The 22,044-nt window shown below is 40.1% G+C and overlaps 1 protein-coding gene across 3 annotated transcripts in view; it reads right to left on the reverse strand.

The window, feature by feature from the left end:
• Nucleotides 1-22,044, reverse strand: part of LOC128662561 (complement C3) — a 568,605-nt gene that overhangs the window by 344,294 nt on the left and 202,267 nt on the right. For 2 of the 3 annotated variants that reach the window (XM_053716361.1, XM_053716360.1), the window contains exon 12: nt 8,459-8,671. The exons of the other annotated variant lie outside the window; for it this stretch is intronic. In XM_053716361.1, coding sequence (XP_053572336.1) covers nt 8,459-8,671 — 213 coding nt within the window. The remainder of the gene's footprint in view (nt 1-8,458; nt 8,672-22,044) is intronic. 3 annotated transcript variants of the gene reach the window in all.

The raw sequence follows: 22,044 nt of genomic DNA on the forward strand, positions 1-22,044 counted from the left end.
ATTCAAACAGTAATATGCCATCATGGATAATTGTAATGGTAATTTTGTTTGAGATTCGGGAAACAGTTTGGACATCACATCACAGAAACCAATCAATATCATGAACAAGGATAGGTATGTGATGATGTGGTTTTCACACACTTATAACCCACACTCTGCAAACAATCTCCCTCCATGGACCCGGTCCTATAGAAGTCGATTATATACAGAGTGTGGTCCACAAGTGTATGAAAACCACATCATCACATACCTATCCATTACACATTAAATTAAAAAAACCAGTAAAGATGAAAACAAATACTTACTTCCTCTTCCTTCCCCTCTTCCCACGGGGCTGAGGCTCTGGGAGAGGCAACTGCCGACTCCGAAGAGTTCTCCTTGGAGCTGTTGTGGGAAGAGTGGAAGGAAGAGTACTGGGACGACCAAGGTGAGGAGGAGAAGATGGCTGAGGAGGAGAAGATGGCTGAGGAGGAGAAGATGGCTGAGGAGGAGTAGATGGCCCGGCAGGAGTAGATGGCCCGGCAGGAGTAGATGGCCCGGCAGGAGTAGATGGGCCGGCAGGAGGAGATGGGCCGGCAGGAGGAGATGGGCCGGCAGGAGGAGATGAACATTTCTTGGTGAAGCTGAAATATTCTGTTTTGTCCTTCTTCGATTCGATTCAGTATGGTGATGATTTGGTTTTGTCCTTGAATAATTTGATTTTGGCCATCAAGTATTCTATTGCGTCCTTCGATATTTTCTATCCGGGAGGAACGCATCTGGTCTATGTAGTCCAGTAGAACCCGCATCTCCGCTATTTCCTCTTGTTGTGCTTGTTGTTGTACCCGTGCACGGCGGGGTGCCCGTGCACGGCGGGGTGCGGGTCCTTGAGGGGCCTCGGGTTCCGCGGGATCCTCCTGTGCTTCCGGGGCCTCTTCATCATCTCCCGTGCGCTCTGCGTCACGGGGGGCCTCTTCCCTCCGAAGTGGAAATTCCTCCCCACCACTCTCATCCCGGGGAGATGCATGAGGCTGTGTTTCCTGTGCTGCCTCCTCCACAGACTCTGTATATTAAAAAAATTAAAAAAATAAAAATGTATATATTAGCATATTTGAAAATCAAGCTTTAAATGACTTAGCTTACGATACAATTACAAATGCAGAATCATTAATCCACTTAGAAATCTAACAAACAATCAATACGATTTCAGCTTTTTCATAAACCGTGTTTGTGATATCTGGTCAATGTGAATGTTTTAGCGTTTGTTTTCAGTCTGTTTAAATGCACACCTAACCTATAGCCTAGATACTGATGTAACCGCAAAGTAATTGAATGCGTGTAAACAACGTTATAGCATTAATCGGATCCTTAACACATGAAACACAATGTTTTATCTTTCATGATTTAGAAGCATACATTTTTTATCAACTTTCGAATGTACTTTTCTTATCTAATTAGCTTAATTCTCTGGATATTCTTTGCTGAAAAGCATATCTAAATATGCTTATAAGATGCTGATTGTTAGCTGAATATAGCTGCCTCCTGTGATTGTTTCACCGTGTGCATGGCTATTTCTTCCTTAAAATATATCTCAAGAAGGATTCAAATTAGGTAATTTAAGTACATTTGAATGTTTTGTCAAATTGTATTCGCTACCTCAATCATGAAAGTAAATGTTTGCGTATAGTGTCCATTGAAATACATTCGTATGTGAAATTATTGTTCAATGAGCTTACCGTCAGATGAGAGTGGCAGGTTCCCGGTATCAATTCCTCCGATACCGACTACTTCCACCTCGGAGATGCTGGGCCGCAACATTTCCTCCCATCGGCAGTACTCTATTTCCAGGGCAGGTCCGCCACCGGTTCCTGCGGCATGTCGTGCCTCCAGACCTAACTTTTTTTTGAGTTCCAGTTTACAGTCCCGGTAGCGATGTTTGATCGAATCCATATCTCGGTTCCGGCCACCCACTGCATTGACTGCATTCCTGATCTCATTCCAGAGCCTCCTCTTGTCAGTCGGGGTGGTCTTTTGGTGCTGCAGCCTCCTATGCCTGGCCATATAGGCCTCTACGAGGGCCTCCTTCTCCTCCATCGTAAACCTCGCCTCCCTAGTCGCCTTGGCCTTCCCCTGTGATGATGCCCTCTGTTTCCCGGACTGTGAAGCCCTACTCTGACCGCCACTGGGCCCAGCCACTTGGTCATCTTGAACCAAGTGGCTGGGTCCACCCACCGCTTCCACCCCCGCTTCCTGCCCCCCTTCCTGCTCCCCTTCCTGCCCTGTTCCTCTCCCCCTCCCTCTCCTCCCCCCTCTACCTGTCCCCTGCCTGGCCTCCATCTGTTCCCTAAACTAAACCCCAAATATTCAAACAAAAAGTGAGTGTGATGAAATGAAAGGGGGTCAAAATAAAGAAGTAAAAAGACAAAAAAGGTGCTTAAAGTGTGAGAGGGATGTAAAAAAACAAAGACGGTAAGGAGTATTTAAATAAACCAAAAGAAGAAGAAGACTAAAAGGAGGATATGTAAACTAAATGTAACTAGGGGATGGGTATGGGATGGGTATGGGGTATGGGATAAGAGTAAATGGGATGAAAGGGAATGGGACTACAAGGAATGGGGTATGGAGTGTAGTATGAGGGGGTAGGGGGTATGGAGTGTATGTAGTGTTATTGATAAGTGTATGTATGTATTGAATGTGTTTGCGTGTAAATGTGTTAAGTGTACAGAAAAATCACTCGCTCGCTAACTCACACTACTACTAATTCTCACTAACAAACACTCCCACTAACTCTCACTAACTACCAGTAACTTACGCTCCCACTAACAACTCTCACTAATAACTCCCACTAACTCACTCACGCTCCCACTAACAGACTCTCTCCCACTCCCACTAACTCCCACTAACTCACTCACTCTCTCACGCTAACACTAACTCACTCTCAAAAATTCTCAAACTCTCTAATATTAAACCTCCAATCTCCAAAGACCCAACAGCAACACAGTCAAAGAAGCCCTGCTTGTGTGGTGCTTATATACCCTGTGTAAATGTTTAATGATGTCCCAATTTCCGTTGTAAATAGTGTTCAGGTGTGCTTTATTAGCAATTAATATTATTGCAATGTGTATTAAGTGTGTGAATTTGCGCATGCTCATTTTGAGTTGGTATTTGTGGAATGTGTAGAATGCGATGATGTCATAGTGGTCGTTTTCTTTAACATTGTCCAATAGTATTCTTTTTAAATGTGAATTTGCAATGGTGTGTTCTTAATGAAGTGTTGTATATGTATGTTTGTCATAATATATAGTGATATTGAATGCGTTTTTTTTTCTAGTGTATGTATATCTTTTTTAATCCTTGTTGTTATTTTGCGATTTTCCGCATCTTAAAGTATATGCGTATTCCCCGTATTAAATTTTATTACAAATTCCCCCGCTTGTGAATGTGTAATGCTTGTGTGCTTTGTTGATTGATTGTTGTTGTGACATTTGGGGCGTGTTATTGTTGTGCATGATGTGGTATGCGTCATATGACCGAGCTGTGCGTATTCTCGCGAGATCGAGTGTTAGGTGAAAAAAGCTATTTTTTGCCTTTCCCATTGATCTCTATGGGAGACTGTCTAACGCGGGCAGGATTACGCGTGTGACATACACGCGTTAAGAGCATCGTTAGATGGTCTTATTTGAACTCTAAATACCGGAGTTAAACAATGCCGTGCGTTAGACATAAAACACGCGTGGCGTTAGCAACCCATCTACCGCCGAACTCCAAATCTAGCCGTAAGATAGCTACAATGTAATTAATAATTACATTGTAGCTATTTTAGGATTTATATTTATTTTACAGGTAACTTTGTATTTATTTTAGATAGTTAGAATAGTTATTAAATAGTTATTAACTATTTAATAACTACCTAGCTAAAAGAAATACAAAATTACCTGTAAAATAAATCCTAACCTAAGTTATAATTAAACCTAACACTACACTATCATTAAATTAATTAAATAAATTACCTACAAATAACTACAATTAAATACAATTAAATAAACTAACTAAAGTACAAAAAATTAAAAAAACTAAGTTACAAAAAATAAAAATAAAAAGTTACAAACATTTAAAAAAGATTACAACAATTTTAAGCTACTTACACCTAATCTAAGCCCCCTAATAAAAAAGTTAACAGCTCTATTACCTTACTAGCCCTTAAAAGGGCCTTTTGCGGGGCATGCACCAAAGAATTCAGCTCTTTTGCCTGTAAAAATAAAATACAACCCCCCCCCAACATTAAAACCCACCACCCACATACCCCTACTCTAACCCAAACCCCCCTTAAATAAACCTAACACTACCGCCCTGAAGATCATCCTACCTTTAGCCGTCTTCAGCCAGACGACCACCGATGGAACAGAAGAAGACATCCGGAGCGGCAGAAGTCATCATCCAAGGGGCGCTGAAGAAGTCTTCCATCTGATTGAAGTCATCATCCAAGGGGTGCTGAAGAAGTCAGAATCCTATCAGCCAATCGGAATTCGAGGGACGCCATCTTGGATGACGTCACTTAAAGGAACCGTCATTCGTCGTTCAGTCGTCGGTGGAAGAAGATGGCTCCGCGTCGGCTCGTCTGAAGATGGTTCCGCTCGGCTCCGGATGGATGAAGATTGAAGACGCAGCCTGGATGATGACTTCCATCCGATGGAAGACTTCTTCAGTGCCCCTTGGATGATGACTTCAATCGGATGGAAGACCTCTTCAGCGCCCCTTGGATGATGACTTCAATCGGATGGAAGACTTCTTCAGCGCCCCTTGGATGATGACTTCTGCTCCGGATGTCTTCTTCTGTTCCATCGTTGGTCGGCTGGCTGAAGACAGCTAAAGGTAGGATGATCTTCAGTGGGGTAGTGTTAGGTTTATTTAAGGGGGGTTTGGGTTAGAGTAGGGGTATGTGGGTGGTGGGTTTTAATGTTGGGGGGGGTTGTATTTTATTTTTACAGGCAAAAGAGCTGAATTCTTTGGGGCATGCCCCACAAAAGGCCCTTTTAAGGGCTGGTAAGGTAATAGAGCTGTTAACTTTTTAATGTAGAATAGGGTAGGGCATTTTTTTTATTTTGGGGGGCTTTGTTATTTTATTTGGGGGCTTAGATTAGGTGTAAGTAGCTTAAAATTGTTGTAATCTTTTTTAAATATTTGCAACTTATTTTTTTTATTTTTTGTAACTTAGTTTTTTTATTTTTTGTACTTTAGTTAGTTTATTTAATTGTAGTTATTTGTAGGTAATTTATTTAATTAATTTAATGATAGTGTAGTGTTAGGTTTAATTGTAACTTAGGTTAGGATTTATTTTACAGGTAATTTTGTATTTCTTTTAGCTAGGTAGTTATTAAATAGTTAATAACTATTTAATAACTATTCTAACTAGCTAAAATAAATACAAAGTTACCTGTAAAATAAATTTAAATCCTAAAATAGCTACAATGTATATACACACTATTAATGAATAGCACTTTGAATTCATTTAGATTTTGTTTTTGATAGCACTTTATTTGCAGGATATACCTGGTTTTATTATATTCACGTTTAGAGTCACCTTTAGCTTTTCAGCGCTCCTGTTTTCTGTTATTTCATAGTAATTATTAATTACATTGTAGCTATCTTAGGGTTTATTTTACAGGTAAGTATTTAGTTTTAAATAGGAATAATTTATTTAATGATAGTGTAGTGTTAGGTGTAATTGTAACTTAGTTTAGTTTTTATTTTACAGGTAAATTTCTCTTTATTTTAACTAGGTAGCTATTAAATAGTTAATAACTATTTAATAGCTATTGTACCTAGCTAAAATAAATTGAAATTTGCCTGTAAAATAAAAATAAATCCTAAAATAGATACAATATAATTATTATTTATATTGTAGCTATATTAGGGTTTATTTTACAGGTAAGTATTTAGTTTTAAATAGGATTAATTTAGTGAATAAGAGTTATAATATTTAGATGTATTTAATTAATATTTAAGTTAGGGGGGTGTTAGGGTTAGACTTAGGTTTAGGGGTTAATAATTTTAGTATAGGTTGCGGCGGTATAGGGGGGGCAGGATAGGGGTTATTAAATTTATTATAGGTGGTGACGGTGTAGGGGGTGGCACATTAGGGGTTAATAAGTTTAATATAGGTGGCGGCGGGGTCCGGGAGTGGCGGTTTAGGGGTTAAACAATTTATTTAGTCGCGGCGGGGTCCGGGATCGGCAGGATAGGGGTTAATACATTTATTATAGGTGGCGGCGGTATAGGGGGGGCAGGATAGGGGTTACTAGGTATAATGTAGGTGGCGGTGGGCTCCGGGAGCGGCGGTTTAGGGGTTAATACATTTATTATAGTTGCAGCGGTGTCCGGGAGCGGCGGTTTAGGGGTTAATACATTTATTATAGTTGCGGCGGTGTCCGGGAGCGGCGGTTTAGGGGTTAATAACTTTATTTAGTTGGGCGGGGCTCCGGGGGTGCCGGTATAGGGGGTAGAACAGTGTAGTTTAGTGTGAGTGCTTAGTGACAGGCTAGCAATAAAGCTGGAAAAAAGCCGAAGAGCAGCGAGATCAGATGAGTGATAACTATCACAGTCCGCTGCTCATCGCCCCGTACTTGGTGCGCGGCTTTTTGACAGCTTTATTGATAACTTTGGCGAGATTATTCAGGTCCGCGGAGGCAATGGTAGGCAAGCTTAGACGGGCGTATTGGGGCCGGCGATGGCAGGTAAGTAGACACGTTGATAACTAGAGGCCTAAGCCTGTTGAAACAGCTATGTTGAAGCTGAGAAATGCATTGCTGTTTTTATAGTTTTATTAAAGTAAGTTTTGATCTTACCACTTGCTACCAACCATTTATTTGCTGACCTTTCACTATCCTGAATGGTACAATAGACGTTTGGGAAACGTTTATAAGGATCTACCCCACTGCTGGTGATTTGTGAGAGGCCAGTCTGCTGGATGACTGTAAGATTCCAGCCTGCGACATTTGCACCAAGAGGGGTGCTTATTCACATGTGAGTGATTTTCCTAAATACCTTTGCACTTTATTACAAGAGTACATGCAATACTAGGCCATGTGGTGCTTCTGTTTTCCCTCATATATATGTACAGTATATAGGTATAGAAATGTATTTTAGAAAAAAATGTCTTTTATATGTATACTGTATATATATATATATATATTTTATATATATATATATATATATATATATATATATATATATATATATATATATATATATATATATATATATATATATATATATATATATATATGTTTAAATATACAGAAATAGAGATTTAAAAATAAATAAAACATTTTCTTCTATTTGAAGAACATTGAAATGTAAAATATTCATAAATCATGTCTGATAAAGCACACTTGGTTAAACGCGATTGGGTTAGAGCGTATTAGGCTTTTTTTTCTTAGTTTGTGCAATCTATTGGTCAATAGGGTGAAGAAGTTTATGCAGTAGTGGTATTTGAAGTCCAGTGCTTAGCGTGCATCGTGTTGGGCACTTTCAGGGTTTTTTCCCTGATCTACTTGCCATGTGCTGCTGGCAGCCATTTTACTCACCTCTCTTCCTGACTCTGGTGCATACTGTGTGATGCTGCTCATTTCCTGCACTTCCTTTTATGGCCAGACTGGTGTACATCATCCGTGTGAGATAGGATGCAGTCTCAGAATTGTGATGTCATCACTTATTATTTAAAGGGCCTCTGCTCAGTATGCTTTGCCCTTTCGTTGTCTCAGACCTGTTTGTGAGAGCTCCTGTGTATTATCTGGCTGTCTGACGTCCCTCCTGGTTCCTGATCCCTGGCTTGTTCCTGACTCTGCTGTTCTCCTTGTTCCTTATTCCGGCTCGTCTAACTATTCGCTTTGGCTCCTGACTCGGCTCGTCTGACTACCAGTTCTGGTTTTGATTCCTGGCTTGTTATTTGACTTGTGGACTTTTTATTATTTTTTGCTATTCATAAAGGTGTGATTATTTTTGCACTTCTTGTCTGATTCCTGGCACCCTGACAGGCACGCTAAAATTACTTTCAATTTGTAAAACTTTCAGCGGTATAAGTGCTCGAGCGGGAGCGCTAATTACAGCTCCACTTGTAATATGGTCCATACTGTTGTGGAATTTACTACAGAATTACATCCTAACACATTGTGGCTGCAGATCAGTATTTTAGTAGCCTTGAGGACTTTACATAAATGGTTATAAACACAGAAATAATGTATTTCCTAAAAATATCCAGCAGCACAGTCCCAGATTAAGTAAAATTTACATAGTTCCCTCTATCTGCTATTTACAGAGCCCTTTTGAGATTTGGCTACCTTGTTTGCCCACCCACCAGAAGTTTCCAAAGCACCCAGCTTTAGTTGTTTTTTTAGAGCCACAAACACTAGTGAAAAGGGTCACATTTGGAACATGTTCTGCTAGGTGGTCATCTCTGCATTAAATGGGTAATAATTACCAGGTAAGTGATGTGCTGAATCTGCTTCTGAACCCCAGGATCCCCATTGTGGATATGGAAGCTGATTCCAGCATTATCATAAATCGTCAGCTTGTAGTCCGAGACTGAAATGTGCAAGTAGTTACTGGGCCCAGCTGAAGATCTGTAGGGTGTAACAGTCAGGGATGCTGTGGCCTGGCGGTTTTCAGCCAGAGATCGGTGCTCGGTGCCCACCTAAGAGTAGACAAGAGAGTTGTGTTAGACATCCAGTATAGCGAAGCCACTGAACCTTGTCTGAATAATACAGTAGACAGTCAGATGCTAACTCAGTCCTGAGGTTGTACCAACCACCCAGGCTTAGGAGGGATTCTCCACTGAATATTCTTGATTTTAGAGAATAGAATTTTGTGTCACTGCAGCCTGACATCTAGTATACGTCTAGTCCTCAGGTTGTACCAACCACCTGGGCTTAGGAGAGATTCTCCACCGAATATTATAGAAGAGAATTTTGTGTCATTGCAGCCTAATATCTAGAATAACTCTAGTCCTTAGGTTGTACCAACGACATGGACTTGAGAGAGATTCTCCACTGAATATTCCCGATTTAGAGAATATAATTTTGTGTTGTTGCAGCCTGGCATCTAGTATAACTCTAGGCCTCATATTGTACCAACCACGTGGGCTTGGGAGGGATTCTCCACTGAATATTCCTTATTTAGAGAATATAAGTTTGTGTCACTGAAGCCTGATATCTAGTATAACTCAGTCTTCAGGCTGTACCAACCACGTGGGCTTGGGAGGGATTCTCCACTGAATATTCCTTATTTAGAGAATATAAGTTTGTGTCACTGAAGCCTGATATCTAGTATAACTCAGTCTTCAGGCTGTACCAACCACCTGGGCTTAGGAGGGATTCTCCACTGAATTTCCTGATTTTAGAGGATATAATTTTGTGTCACTGCAGCCTGACATCTCTCTTTCTTCCCAATGCAGCGGTGGCCAAAATACAGATAATTTTGTATACAACATTGTTATTGAGGATACTAAGTCCTGTTTAATTATTGGATTCCAGAGAGAGCTGCAAGTGGTTATCGGGGCATAAAAATGCAAAAAGAAAACATTTTAATATTCTAGAGCATTTTATTACGCTGTTGCATGTTTAACCCTTGCAAAGGGATTAAAGTAAGCTCCAGAGCAGAGTTATTGTAGTGAAGATTATGGCAGTCTAGGGGTTAATAGCAGTGAATCCAGGGCTTAAAGTGATGGGAAGTATGACATTTAGGGTTTAATAACATAAGTTGTTAATATATAATGTTGGGGGTTATGGCAGTTTTGGGGTACTTAGTGTTAGGGGACTTAGCAGTTTAGGGATTAATTGTGGTTTGCTGACTCGTGGTTAGGAGTTTAATTGTGTTGGTGATTTCAGCAATTTAGGGGTTAATAGCAGTTAGGTTCGAAGCTAAATTGTTGTGGGGAATAAAGCATTTAGGGCAGGGACGGAACTACAGGTGATGCAGAGGTTCAAGACTGCGACCGGGCCAAGGAGGTTCCTCCCTCAGGGGGGCCCAACTTCAGGTTGTGTTATTTTTTGTTTTTAATTATTTTATTATTATTTTTGTTCCAAACTTTTCAGCACTTTTTCAAACTTTCTTTGACCTGCCAGCTGCCGTCCAGAACTTCCTCCTCCTGACTGACTGCATGTGTCGTCTCCTCAATCGGCTCGTGACTGCATGTGTAGTCTCCTCAATCGGCTCGTGACTGCATGTGTAGTCTCCTCAATCGGCTCGTGACTGCATGTGTAGTCTCCTCAATCAGTTAGTGACTGCATGTGTAGTCTCCTCAATCAGTTAGTGACTGCATGTGTAGTCTCCTCAATCGGCTCGTGACTGCATGTGTAGTCTCCTCAATCGGCTCGTGACTGCATGTGTAGTCTAGTCAGTAGGAGTCTGGGAGTCTGTAGCACGGCCCTGAGACTGGAGTGCCAGCAGCAGAGAGGAGGCTCAGGCAAGGCAAGCACAACGGTGGCTGAGCTCAGGTTCAGGGGGGGCTGGAGGGCAGCCGTGTCGGCTCTGGCTGGAGGGATAGCCATGCTGTGCTGAATGGACTAGCACCGTTGTCTTCTCCAGTGCAGCAGCAAGCACAGCAGCCTCCTTCCCACCATGAATAGAAAGCTGGCCCGCAGGATGCACGGTCTGCGCCCAAATACGATCTGTGCTTGCTGCTGCACCAGACAAGAAAACACTGCTTGGGGGGCCGGAAAGTGGTACTTAGTGTAGTGGGACTCACTCGGCATAGATGAATTGTGGGGGAATTATGAATAGCTCAGTGCACTTCGATCCAGACACCGCTCTGACCTGCACCCCCATCTCATCTTCTCCTTAAGGTGAAAGTCATTCTTAGTGTTTTTGAAACGCTAGGATTGAAACAAATAAAGAGAACTTTCATTCATGAAGTATAACATTTTATAAAATTTTGCTAAGAGGTGACGTTTTCACCACTGAGCAAATAGCCATGTGGTAAATTCGGCTCTCCAGGGCACCAAGCGGGATTTACCACACGGCTATTGGCTAAGAGGTGAAAACAGCGATCTGCCATGGGTTTTCTTTGCAGCTCAGAACGGCGATCGGTTGAAACAAATAAAGGAGCTTTTTTGTTATACTTCATGAATGAAAGTCCCCTTTATTTGTTTCAATAGTGCTAGGATTGACTTTCAATTTAACCCTTTCACACTATACTTTTAAACTAGCCCATTTCTATTTCCTACGAAAATGGGTTCCTGCTGGGTCTCAAAGACCTCTTACTTACTGAAGCTACTCATATGAACTTGCATTAACTTCATTTTATCTCAGTTGTGAAGTTTGTTAGCCGTGTTAGCTATCTGACTAGGTGGAATCGTATGGGAATAAATTATATTGTTTTCCTCATTACCCCATACGTTCTACCTATAAGGGTTTATAGCTTTTATTGACTAATATCTACTAGCGAGTTCAGACAGGATTTATTGATTTGCTGGATTTGAAAGAATTTGAAACCCAGTGTGTGTGAACAAAATGATAAATATAAATATATATATATGTATATACTGTATATACACACACAAGATACACACATGTATGTATATTAATGTGCACATATAAGTGTGTGATTAATAGGTATTTGGCTCCTCCCCCATATATGGTTCCTAGAGACTGATTGGCTGTGTCATGCAGCGCCACTGCTATGTTATGCAGAGCCATGGCTATTTGATTTTACTCTGCAGTTACCTACATGGTCCAAAAACAAAAATTGGATCATATATAATATAATCATTGAGAGATCTTCCACACAGAGTTTTATTTTGTGCTGTGTACTAAATAAAACTTGGTAAAAATGGGTTTCATGTCCCTTTATTTTATAGCCTTTATAATATGTAATATTTATATCTGTACATAGCTTACACATATAAATATAATATATTATAAAGGATATACAGTAAAGGGACATGAAACCCTTTTTCTTCTTTCTCTATTCAGATACAATTTTAAGTACCTATACTTATATTATCAGATTTGCTTCTTTCTCTTTGTATCCTTTGTTTACGAAGCAGCAATGCACTACTGTGAGCTCGATGAACACATTGGATGACCCAATGACAATAGGCATATATGCACAGCCACCAATCAGCACATAGGTTCCAGCAGTGCACTGCTTCTGAGCCTTTTCAATAAAGGATACCAAGAGAACAAATAAAATTAGATAATAGATGTATGTGACGTGAGTCACCATGGAAATGTGGAATTGTATATGCCAGACACCCCATGTACTTTAATAACTATGTCTTATGTTCATGTCACCCTGTATCCATATGGGTACAGGGTGTGACTCTATAAACCAAGTGAGCATAAAGGACTTAATAGTTAATAAGAGCTGGTTTTATATTTTCTTATAAGAGGTGTTTTATTTACGTTTCAGATCTGATTGTGTCTCAGGAGTCTGTCTGGGTAAACTGATTGTGTTCCTGTGTGATTATGTTAACTAGACTGCCCAAAATCAGATTGTCTGAGTAAACTTCCCACCAGGTAATTAACTTGATATGTTAATCTGTTTTACCTGTGAATAGACAATTGTTAGAGGTTTTATGTATTGTTCATATGTTTGCTTTACTGTTTAACCAATTCCCTCTGTATGCTGAAGCTCTGTGACTCTGGAATGCCAGGCTGTATAAATCTGTGTGCTGCTTTTAAATAAAAAGTTCATTTTGTGTTCAGAAACCTGAGTGTTGCTTCAGTTCTGTTCACCTCTATAACTTTAGACTGAGGTCAAAGGGGGATACCAGGAGCTATTGCTCTGGATAAAGGGATGTCCAGGACAAGGAAAAGTCTGTTAAAAGTTCACCTTTAGTCAAATTTGTCCCAGTTTGAATCCACAATTCAACTTTGGATTTTTATGTACAAGGTTACTTTCTTCACCGCGTGCATAGCACTAAGAGCGGTACATAGTAAATCCCGAAGTAGAAACAACAATAAAAACCGTTTTAAGTTTTAAATTCTCTACATTTAGATGAAATAGCTATACAAAGCCTATAAGCAATTTGAAGTTAATACTGGGACACAGAAAGTGACTTTTAACTAACGAATTACTAATTTTGAGTTGAACATGTGAAATATACGGACTTCAGTGTCAATAAATTTGTGTATATTCAGCCAAATAATCCTCAATTTCCATTGGTTGTATGTAACAGTTCAACTTTTCAAGGGCTTTTTATATTTCCATTTGAATATTAGCAAATTTTATATTTTTAAATTGTATTTGGGAGACGTCCCATAGATAGATCTTGATACCAATTGGTAAATACAACTTCATGTGGATCGTTTTTTATTAATGTGTTTTAAATAAATCTTATGTTATTTCATTTTCACTTTCTATAGTAATTTAATTTTTTCACATAATCACTTTCTCCATATGAGTTTTTAGCAAATAGAAATACAGCTATTGTTTATATCTACACAAACAAAATCCTTTTTTATCACCAACAAATTTCCTATATAGGAGATCAGCACTACATTGAATTCTCAAAGATTAGAGATTAATAAACTCTTTTTCTTTCTACTCTCCCTAATTTCTGCACTATCTAGGCAATTAACCGTTATACACATTGAATAAATTTTATGCACTTCTAAGCAATTGACTTATCATATACACTACAAAATTCCTATACAAGCAAATCACTATTGATAAAACATTACTCCAAAATCGGCATAAGTACGATTCTCTCACTTATTTATATTCACACAAAGAGTTTACTCTATCACGTAACACATTTTTGGATTTTGAATGTATCTCAAACTGTGAGGTTATCTCAAACTTAATTGACTTTAGATTCTGGAACTCAATTGCAGAGTAATAATGTTTAAATGTATCACTGTTCCAAATATGAGTTCACTATTGAGGAGTGAAATCCCAGCAAGAATAGTGCAAAATCAATATGATGGACAAATATCCCAATGTGGATTGATTCAAATGTTCCTTAATTAAGAACACTGAAAACACATATGGTATGTGTAAAATAATAGCATAAACAGTTTATCGAATACTTCAATCAATAAGTTGCAGACTGAAAACAGATACTAGGATACAGAGTGCTGAGAATGTCAATTCAGGAAATTGGTAATCCTTATAACTCCAATAGGATTTTATAACACAAAGTCTTACAGCACCTCTTAGTATGGTAACATTAAACTGAGGTGTATCACTTTAAGAGGATTAGACTTGCTTGCAGTTATTCAAACTAAATATGGAAATGATACTTTGTAAGAAAAGCAACAAAAGATACTTGCGGTACGGGTTGGTTAATCCGCCCTCCGGTCAGCTGACAATGATAGCCGTTACTCCTGAAAAGTACTTGCAAACAAAGCAGGAGGAGAGTATTGAGAAGTGAGCTGATCTGTGCGGCAATCTCCGGTCTGATGCTTGAGGCTCTGTATGCTGAATTAGCTGCAGCAGAGGGAGAAGTGACAGTTTGCAGCTGCTGCTGCAGATTCAGTGTTGATTCAGCACAAGTAAAAATGCAGGTGAGAAAAGTTTAGTGGAAATTAGGGAACTGTAGCGAAAGATTCACACTGTCTTCCTTTTCAGAATACTGGCAGACAAATTCAGAAGTAGGTGAATAAAGGTTAAAGTCCACTTCCACTGAGAATAGATGAAACTTTAAATTGTAATCCAAAATAGAGGCTTGCAACAGGAACACAAGCAGGGCTCAGGTAAAGGTAGATTACACTACAAAATACTAAGCAAGGAGCCACAGGAAATGGTGGAACTTATAACCTAGGCAACCAATGAGAAAGTTCCTATGCAAATCCCTGCTTAAAGGCACAGTAACCCTGACATGACCCCTCCCTCAAGGCAACTGTGCCACAGTTGTCGGTCTAGGTCGGTCCGGGTACCTCCTGTGGAATAGAGTAACCAATCTAGGGGCATTCAGATTCGAAGCCGGTTCCCAAGAGTCTTCTTCAGAGGAATAACCCTTCCAGTGTACCAAATATTGTAATTCTCCCTTTTTATGTCTGGAATCCAGTAGGGAATGAACTTCAAACACATCCTGATCCAAGGTGAGAGGCTGTGGTGGTAATAGGGTTAGGGAACTTCTAGATGGTGTATATGGTTTGAGAAGTGAGACATGGAATGTAGGATGGATCTTCATTGTGTCAGGCAATTTTAGTGTAACAGCATTGTCATTAATGACACGAACGATAGGATAAGGTCCAATGTATAAGCCTGCTAATTTCTTGCAAGGGATTTGTAATTTCAGGTTTTTGGTAGATAGCCATACAAGATCACCCACGGTGTAATGAGGAGGAGGCCTTCTTCGAAGGTCATAGTAATGTTTTTGAACCTGTTGAGCTTTCTCAATGTTCTCATGTATAATCTGGAAATTCTGCTGTAGAGAGTCATGGAGATCTTCTATAGAGGGTGAATTCAAACCATCTGGAGAGGCAATTACGAAATCTGGATGGAAAGCATAGTTTGCGAAGAAGGGTGAATATTTCGTAGACGTATTCAAAGCATTATTGTAGGCGAATTCGGCCATTGATAGGTATTTCACCCAATCAGTCTGGTTGTAAGAGCAATAGCAACGTAGAAATTGTTCAAGCCATTGGTTCAATCTCTCTGATTGACCGTTTGTTTGTGGGTGGAAAGAGGTGGTGAAACGATGTTGCTGTGATATCCCTTTAAGGTATATCCTCCCATTATCCTCTCCACCCTATTTAACCTCGCTTTCAACACACATTCATTGCCTGAGAATTGTTGTTTTCTGTCATAGAGGTATCACAACCTGTGTTACCTTAGACGAATCCTGTTACCTTTCAGGTCAATCTCTGATTCTGTGTCTCACTAAAGATTTTCTAAGCTTGTTTGCTTTTTGCACTTTCATCATGAACCTGTCATCTGTTTCCGAGCTTACCGGGTCATTCTCACTCTCAGCGTACCAGCGCTCACACACGCCAAGCCATATCCGGAAGTGAGTCACACTCGCACACCTTCACTGCTGCTGCCGCACCTAACAGCTACATCGGACCGCTCCGTAGTAAGTTACTTAACAACTAACTTTGCCTGTCTGCGGTAAGAGACTTTCATCTTGTATCACTTCATTTCATTCCATGTTTACCTGAACCGGCTATTTTTATGTACTGCGACTTCGTAGCTATCGATCAGTGAATCTGTTGTGTGAGTGTGTGAAGATGGATGTATGTTTTGGAAACAGTTTAAACATAAACTAACTCTGCCAAAATTATACACTGAAGCCTAAATCTTGTCATTATTATTGCTTTATTTCCTGAACTTGAATATTAAACTCATCGAGTCATTTAAAGGTACAGCCTAAGTATCTGAACTTTCACATTCTACTACCATCTATAATAATTTGCTCACTGATATATTCCTCTATATCAAGTTAAATATATTAGAGGGATATTATCAAAAGAGCAACAAATACTATTCACCTCAAACCAAGAAAGTTGTTTCAGGTGTAACAGTTGCATATGAGTGAGTTCACATAGTTTGGTCCAGAAACGTGAGGTGAACTGAGTGCCTCTATCGGTGGTTATGATGGTAGGGAAACCATGGAGTCTAACTATGTTATCCAGAAAGAGCAGAGCTGTCTCAGACGAAGTGGGGAGTTTGTGAAAAGGTATGAAGTGTCCCATCTTGGTAAGTAAGTCGACTACAACTAAGATAGTGGTGTGATTGTGGGAATTGGGTAGTTCAACGATATAATCCATGGAGATGTGTTGCCATGGTCTGGTTGGAGCTGGTATAGGAATCAGTAGACCATAAGGAGGTCTTCTTTCTGGCTTGGATACAGAGCAAATCTGACAGGAACGAATGAAACTCTGCACAGAGTCCTTTTGCTTGGGCCACCAGAAGGACCTTGAAATTATTTCTAAGGTACGTCGTATGCCAGGATGTCCAGATAGCGGGGTGTCATGATGGATCTGAATAATTGAAGTTCTCATAGGTTCAGGAACATAGATTTTTTGGTCATGATAGAATAAAGAATTCTTTTTTATCAAATTGTATGAAGATGGGGGGTTTTCCATTGTTGTATGTCTTTTCAATTCTGATATCATATCAGTGGTAAGTCCAATGAAACGCTCATGAGGTATAATGGTAGTCTGTGTATCTAGTGGAGTAAGTCTTTCGGGTAGACGGGACAGAGCGTCTGCTTTGCCATTCCTTGAAGCTGGTCGGTAAACTATGTTGAAATTAAAACGGGAGAAGAACAGACTCCATCGTACCTGTCTTGCAGATAAGGTTTTACTGGTTTGTAGGTATACTAGGTTCCTGTGGTCTGTTAAAATTAAGATTGGATATTTAGTGCCTTCAAGGAGATGCCTCCAGTTTTCTAAGGCATCTCACGGGATGAATAGGATCCTTAAGGGACTTTTGTTGGGATAAAACTGCCCCCAGAGCAAAATCCGAAGAATCAACCTCTAAGATATACTGTAAGGATGGATCCGGAAAGTTCAAGATAGGTGCAGAGGTGAACTTCGTCTTTAGTAAGTTGAAAGCAAGATCTGCTTTTTCGTTCCAAATATAAGGTACATTAGTGCTGGTCAAAGTTGTCAATGGTTTGGCTACTTTAGAGAAATCTTTAATAAATTTTCTGTAGTAGTTCGCAAACCCTAAGAATTTTTGTAGGTCTTTCCTGGATTTAGGAACTGTCCAATTCTTTACTGCTTCAACCTTTTGTGTTTGCATAGTAACCCCAGTGGGAGAGATGTCGTACCCAAGGAAAGAGACATGATCTGTATGGAATAGACACTTTTCCAGTTTGGCATAAAGTTTATGTTCTCTAAGCCGTGATAATACCTTTCGGACATGTTTGATGTGTTCATTCAGATCTTTAGAATAAATTAGGATATCGTCTAGGTAGATGACTAAACAGACGTCGAGTAAATCCCTGAACACATCATTGATAAAGTGCTGAAAAGTAGCTGGTGCATTGCACAGTCCGAAAGGCATTACAAGATACTCATATAGGCCGTACCTGGTTCTGAAAGCAGTTAACCATTCCTGGCCCTCCTTTATCCTCACCAAGTTATACGCTCCCCTGAGGTCAAGTTTAGTATAGATCTTTGCTTCAGATAGACGTTCAATCAACTCCGGGATCAGAGGGAGAGGGTAGCGGTTCTTGATTGTACGTTTATTCAGCTCCCGGTAGTCGATTATAGGTCTAAGTGTAGAGTCCTTGTTTCGGACAAAGAACATCCCAGCGCCAGCAGGAGAGGTCAAAGTCCTGATGAAACCTTTTCTGAGGTTCTCTTCCAAATATTCTTTTAGATGAACTAATTTGGGTTGGCTCATAGGGTAGAGATGTCCGTATGGGATGGTGGAACCTGGTAGTAATTCGATCGGACAATCATACGGACGATGAGGTGGAAGATTTTCTGCCTCGGTTTTACTAAAAACATCTGCGAAGTCAGAGTAGTGTGATGGAATCTCAGGCACGTAAATCTCAGACTGTTGATCAGTCTGAAGTATGCTATGGTTAGGCAAACAAGTCTGTGAGCAGTAATCGGAATTGAACTGATTAGAGAAAGGGGACCATACAATCTGTGGGTTGTGTTGTTGTAACCACTTAATACCGAGAACCACAGGGAAAAGAGGAGATCTTAAAACCTCGAAAGAGATTAATTCAGTGTGACCATTAATGTTAACAGTGATAGGAACAGTTTGGTGGGTTATAGGACCTGTTTTGGGTGCAGAACCATCAATCATACGAATGGAGACAGGGTTATGCTTTAGAATAGTAGGTATTTTATTTGCTTTTACAACATGTTGGTCTATAAAACAACCATAAGCTCCAGAGTCGATTATAGCGTCAGTCGTCACTTGATCTTGCTCCCACAACATAGCATAAGTATTCAAACGGCAAGATTGTACAGAGGAATTAATTTGTAAAAACTTACTTTTCTTAGTTTTCTGAAGTATGGGACAATCTTGTACTGAGTGGGATGGACTAGCACAATACATACAGAGATTTTTTATTTTCCTGCGATAGCGTTCTTCTGAAGTCAGAGGCCCTCTGACTGCACCTATTTCCATAGGAGTAGGAGTGGTTCTTGGTTGGGTAGTTGAAGGTATGGCTGGAATGTTAAAACCCTTTGGACGCACATCTGTAGAAAATTTCTCAGCTTTCCTTTCGCGTAGTCTTCGGTCTAATTGTTGAGCAGTTTTCATGATGGCCTCCAGTGATTTTGGGAGCTCTATTCTGGCTAGTTCATCTTTTAATGCCTCCGAAAGACCTAAGCGAAATTGGTTACGTAAGGCAATTTGACTCCATTGAGTGTCTACAGCATACAGTTTGAAATCGGTTATGTAGTCCTCAACAGGTCTTTTGCCTTGTTTCAGGCTTCTCATAGATGCTTCGGCAGACATCTGGACATCGGTGTCATGAAACAGTTCATCCATTGCATTGAAGAAATCTGTTAGAGTGGCTAATGTCGGATCATTATGCTCGCACAGATTATCTGCCCATGTGCGTGGCTCAGCTCTCAGAAATGAAATGGTACTGAGTACCTTGATTCTCTCAGTAGGGTAGCTACGAGGTCTTAAATTAAATAGAAGGTGGCAGGAATTTTTAAACTGTCTATAGTTTTTCCTGTTGCCGGAGAAAGGTTCTGGTAATGATACCGATGGTTCAGAGGTTTGTAGTACCTGTGAGGGTTGTGGAGATATGGACTCGCTGATAATACCCCTTAGAGATTGATTTTCAACCTGTAGGTCGTGCACAGCCTGGGCTAACTGATCCACCTTTTGGGATAAATTGTATACTATTTGTGGAAGCTCTGCTGGTTCCATGACGGGCTTAGTATTATGTGAGGTTATCTCAAACTTAATTTACTTTAGATTCTGGAACTCAATTGCAGAGTAATAATGTTTAAATGTATCACTGTTCCAAATATGAGTTCACTATTGAGGAGTGAAATCCCAGCAAGAATAGTGCAAAATCAATATGATGGACAAATATCCCAATGTGGATTGATTCAAATGTTCCTCAATTAAGAACACTGAAAACACATATGGTATGTGTAAAATAATAGCATAAACAGTTTATCGAATACTTCAATCAATAAGTTGCAGACTGAAAACAGATACTAGGATACAGAGTGCTGAGAATGTCAATTCAGGAAATTGGTAATCCTTATAACTCCAATAGGATTTTATAACACAAAGTCTTACAGCACCTCTTAGTATGGTAACATTAAACTGAGGTGTATCACTTTAAGAGGATTAGACTTGCTTGCAGTTATTCAAACTAAATATGGAAATGATACTTTGTAAGAAAAGCAACAAAAGATACTTGCGGTACGGGTTGGTTAATCCGCCCTCCGGTCAGCTGACAATGATAGCCGTTACTCCTGAAAAGTACTTGCAAACAAAGCAGGAGGAGAGTATTGAGAAGTGAGCTGATCTGTGCGGCAATCTCCGGTCTGATGCTTGAGGCTCTGTATGCTGAATTAGCTGCAGCAGAGGGAGAAGTGACAGTTTGCAGCTGCTGCTGCAGATTCAGTGTTGATTCAGCACAAGTAAAAATGCAGGTGAGAAAAGTTTAGTGGAAATTAGGGAACTGTAGCGAAAGATTCACACTGTCTTCCTTTTCAGAATACTGGCAGACAAATTCAGAAGTAGGTGAATAAAGGTTAAAGTCCACTTCCACTGAGAATAGATGAAACTTTAAATTGTAATCCAAAATAGAGGCTTGCAACAGGAACACAAGCAGGGCTCAGGTAAAGGTAGATTACACTACAAAATACTAAGCAAGGAGCCACAGGAAATGGTGGAACTTATAACCTAGGCAACCAATGAGAAAGTTCCTATGCAAATCCCTGCTTAAAGGCACAGTAACCCTGACATGACCCCTCCCTCAAGGCAACTGTGCCACAGTTGTCGGTCTAGGTCGGTCCGGGTACCTCCTGTGGAATAGAGTAACCAATCTAGGGGCATTCAGATTCGAAGCCGGTTCCCAAGAGTCTTCTTCAGAGGAATAACCCTTCCAGTGTACCAAATATTGTAATTCTCCCTTTTTATGTCTGGAATCCAGTAGGGAATGAACTTCAAACACATCCTGATCCAAGGTGAGAGGCTGTGGTGGTAATAGGGTTAGGGAACTTCTAGATGGTGTATATGGTTTGAGAAGTGAGACATGGAATGTAGGATGGATCTTCATTGTGTCAGGCAATTTTAGTGTAACAGCATTGTCATTAATGACACGAACGATAGGATAAGGTCCAATGTATAAGCCTGCTAATTTCTTGCAAGGGATTTGTAATTTCAGGTTTTTGGTAGATAGCCATACAAGATCACCCACGGTGTAATGAGGAGGAGGCCTTCTTCGAAGGTCATAGTAATGTTTTTGAACCTGTTGAGCTTTCTCAATGTTCTCATGTATAATCTGGAAATTCTGCTGTAGAGAGTCATGGAGATCTTCTATAGAGGGTGAATTCAAACCATCTGGAGAGGCAATTACGAAATCTGGATGGAAAGCATAGTTTGCGAAGAAGGGTGAATATTTCGTAGACGTATTCACAGCATTATTGTAGGCGAATTCGGCCATTGATAGGTATTTCACCCAATCAGTCTGGTTGTAAGAGCAATAGCAACGTAGAAATTGTTCAAGCCATTGGTTCAATCTCTCTGATTGACCGTTTGTTTGTGGGTGGAAAGAGGTGGTGAAACGATGTTTCTGTGATATCCCTTTAAGGTATATCCTCCCATTATCCTCTCCACCCTATTTAACCTCGCTTTCAACACACATTCATTGCCTGAGAATTGTTGTTTTCTGTCATAGAGGTATCACAACCTGTGTTACCTTAGACGAATCCTGTTACCTTTCAGGTCAATCTCTGATTCTGTGTCTCACTAAAGATTTTCTAAGCTTGTTTGCTTTTTGCACTTTCATCGTGAACCTGTCATCTGTTTCCGAGCTTACCGGGTCATTCTCACTCTCAGCGTACCAGCGCTCACACACGCCAAGCCATATCCGGAAGTGAGTCACACTCGCACACCTTCACTGCTGCTGCCGCACCTAACAGCTACATCGGACCGCTCCGTAGTAAGTTACTTAA

This window comes from Bombina bombina, chromosome 6, assembly GCF_027579735.1.
Source record: "Bombina bombina isolate aBomBom1 chromosome 6, aBomBom1.pri, whole genome shotgun sequence".
In the NCBI taxonomy this organism is placed as follows: domain Eukaryota; kingdom Metazoa; phylum Chordata; class Amphibia; order Anura; family Bombinatoridae; genus Bombina; species Bombina bombina.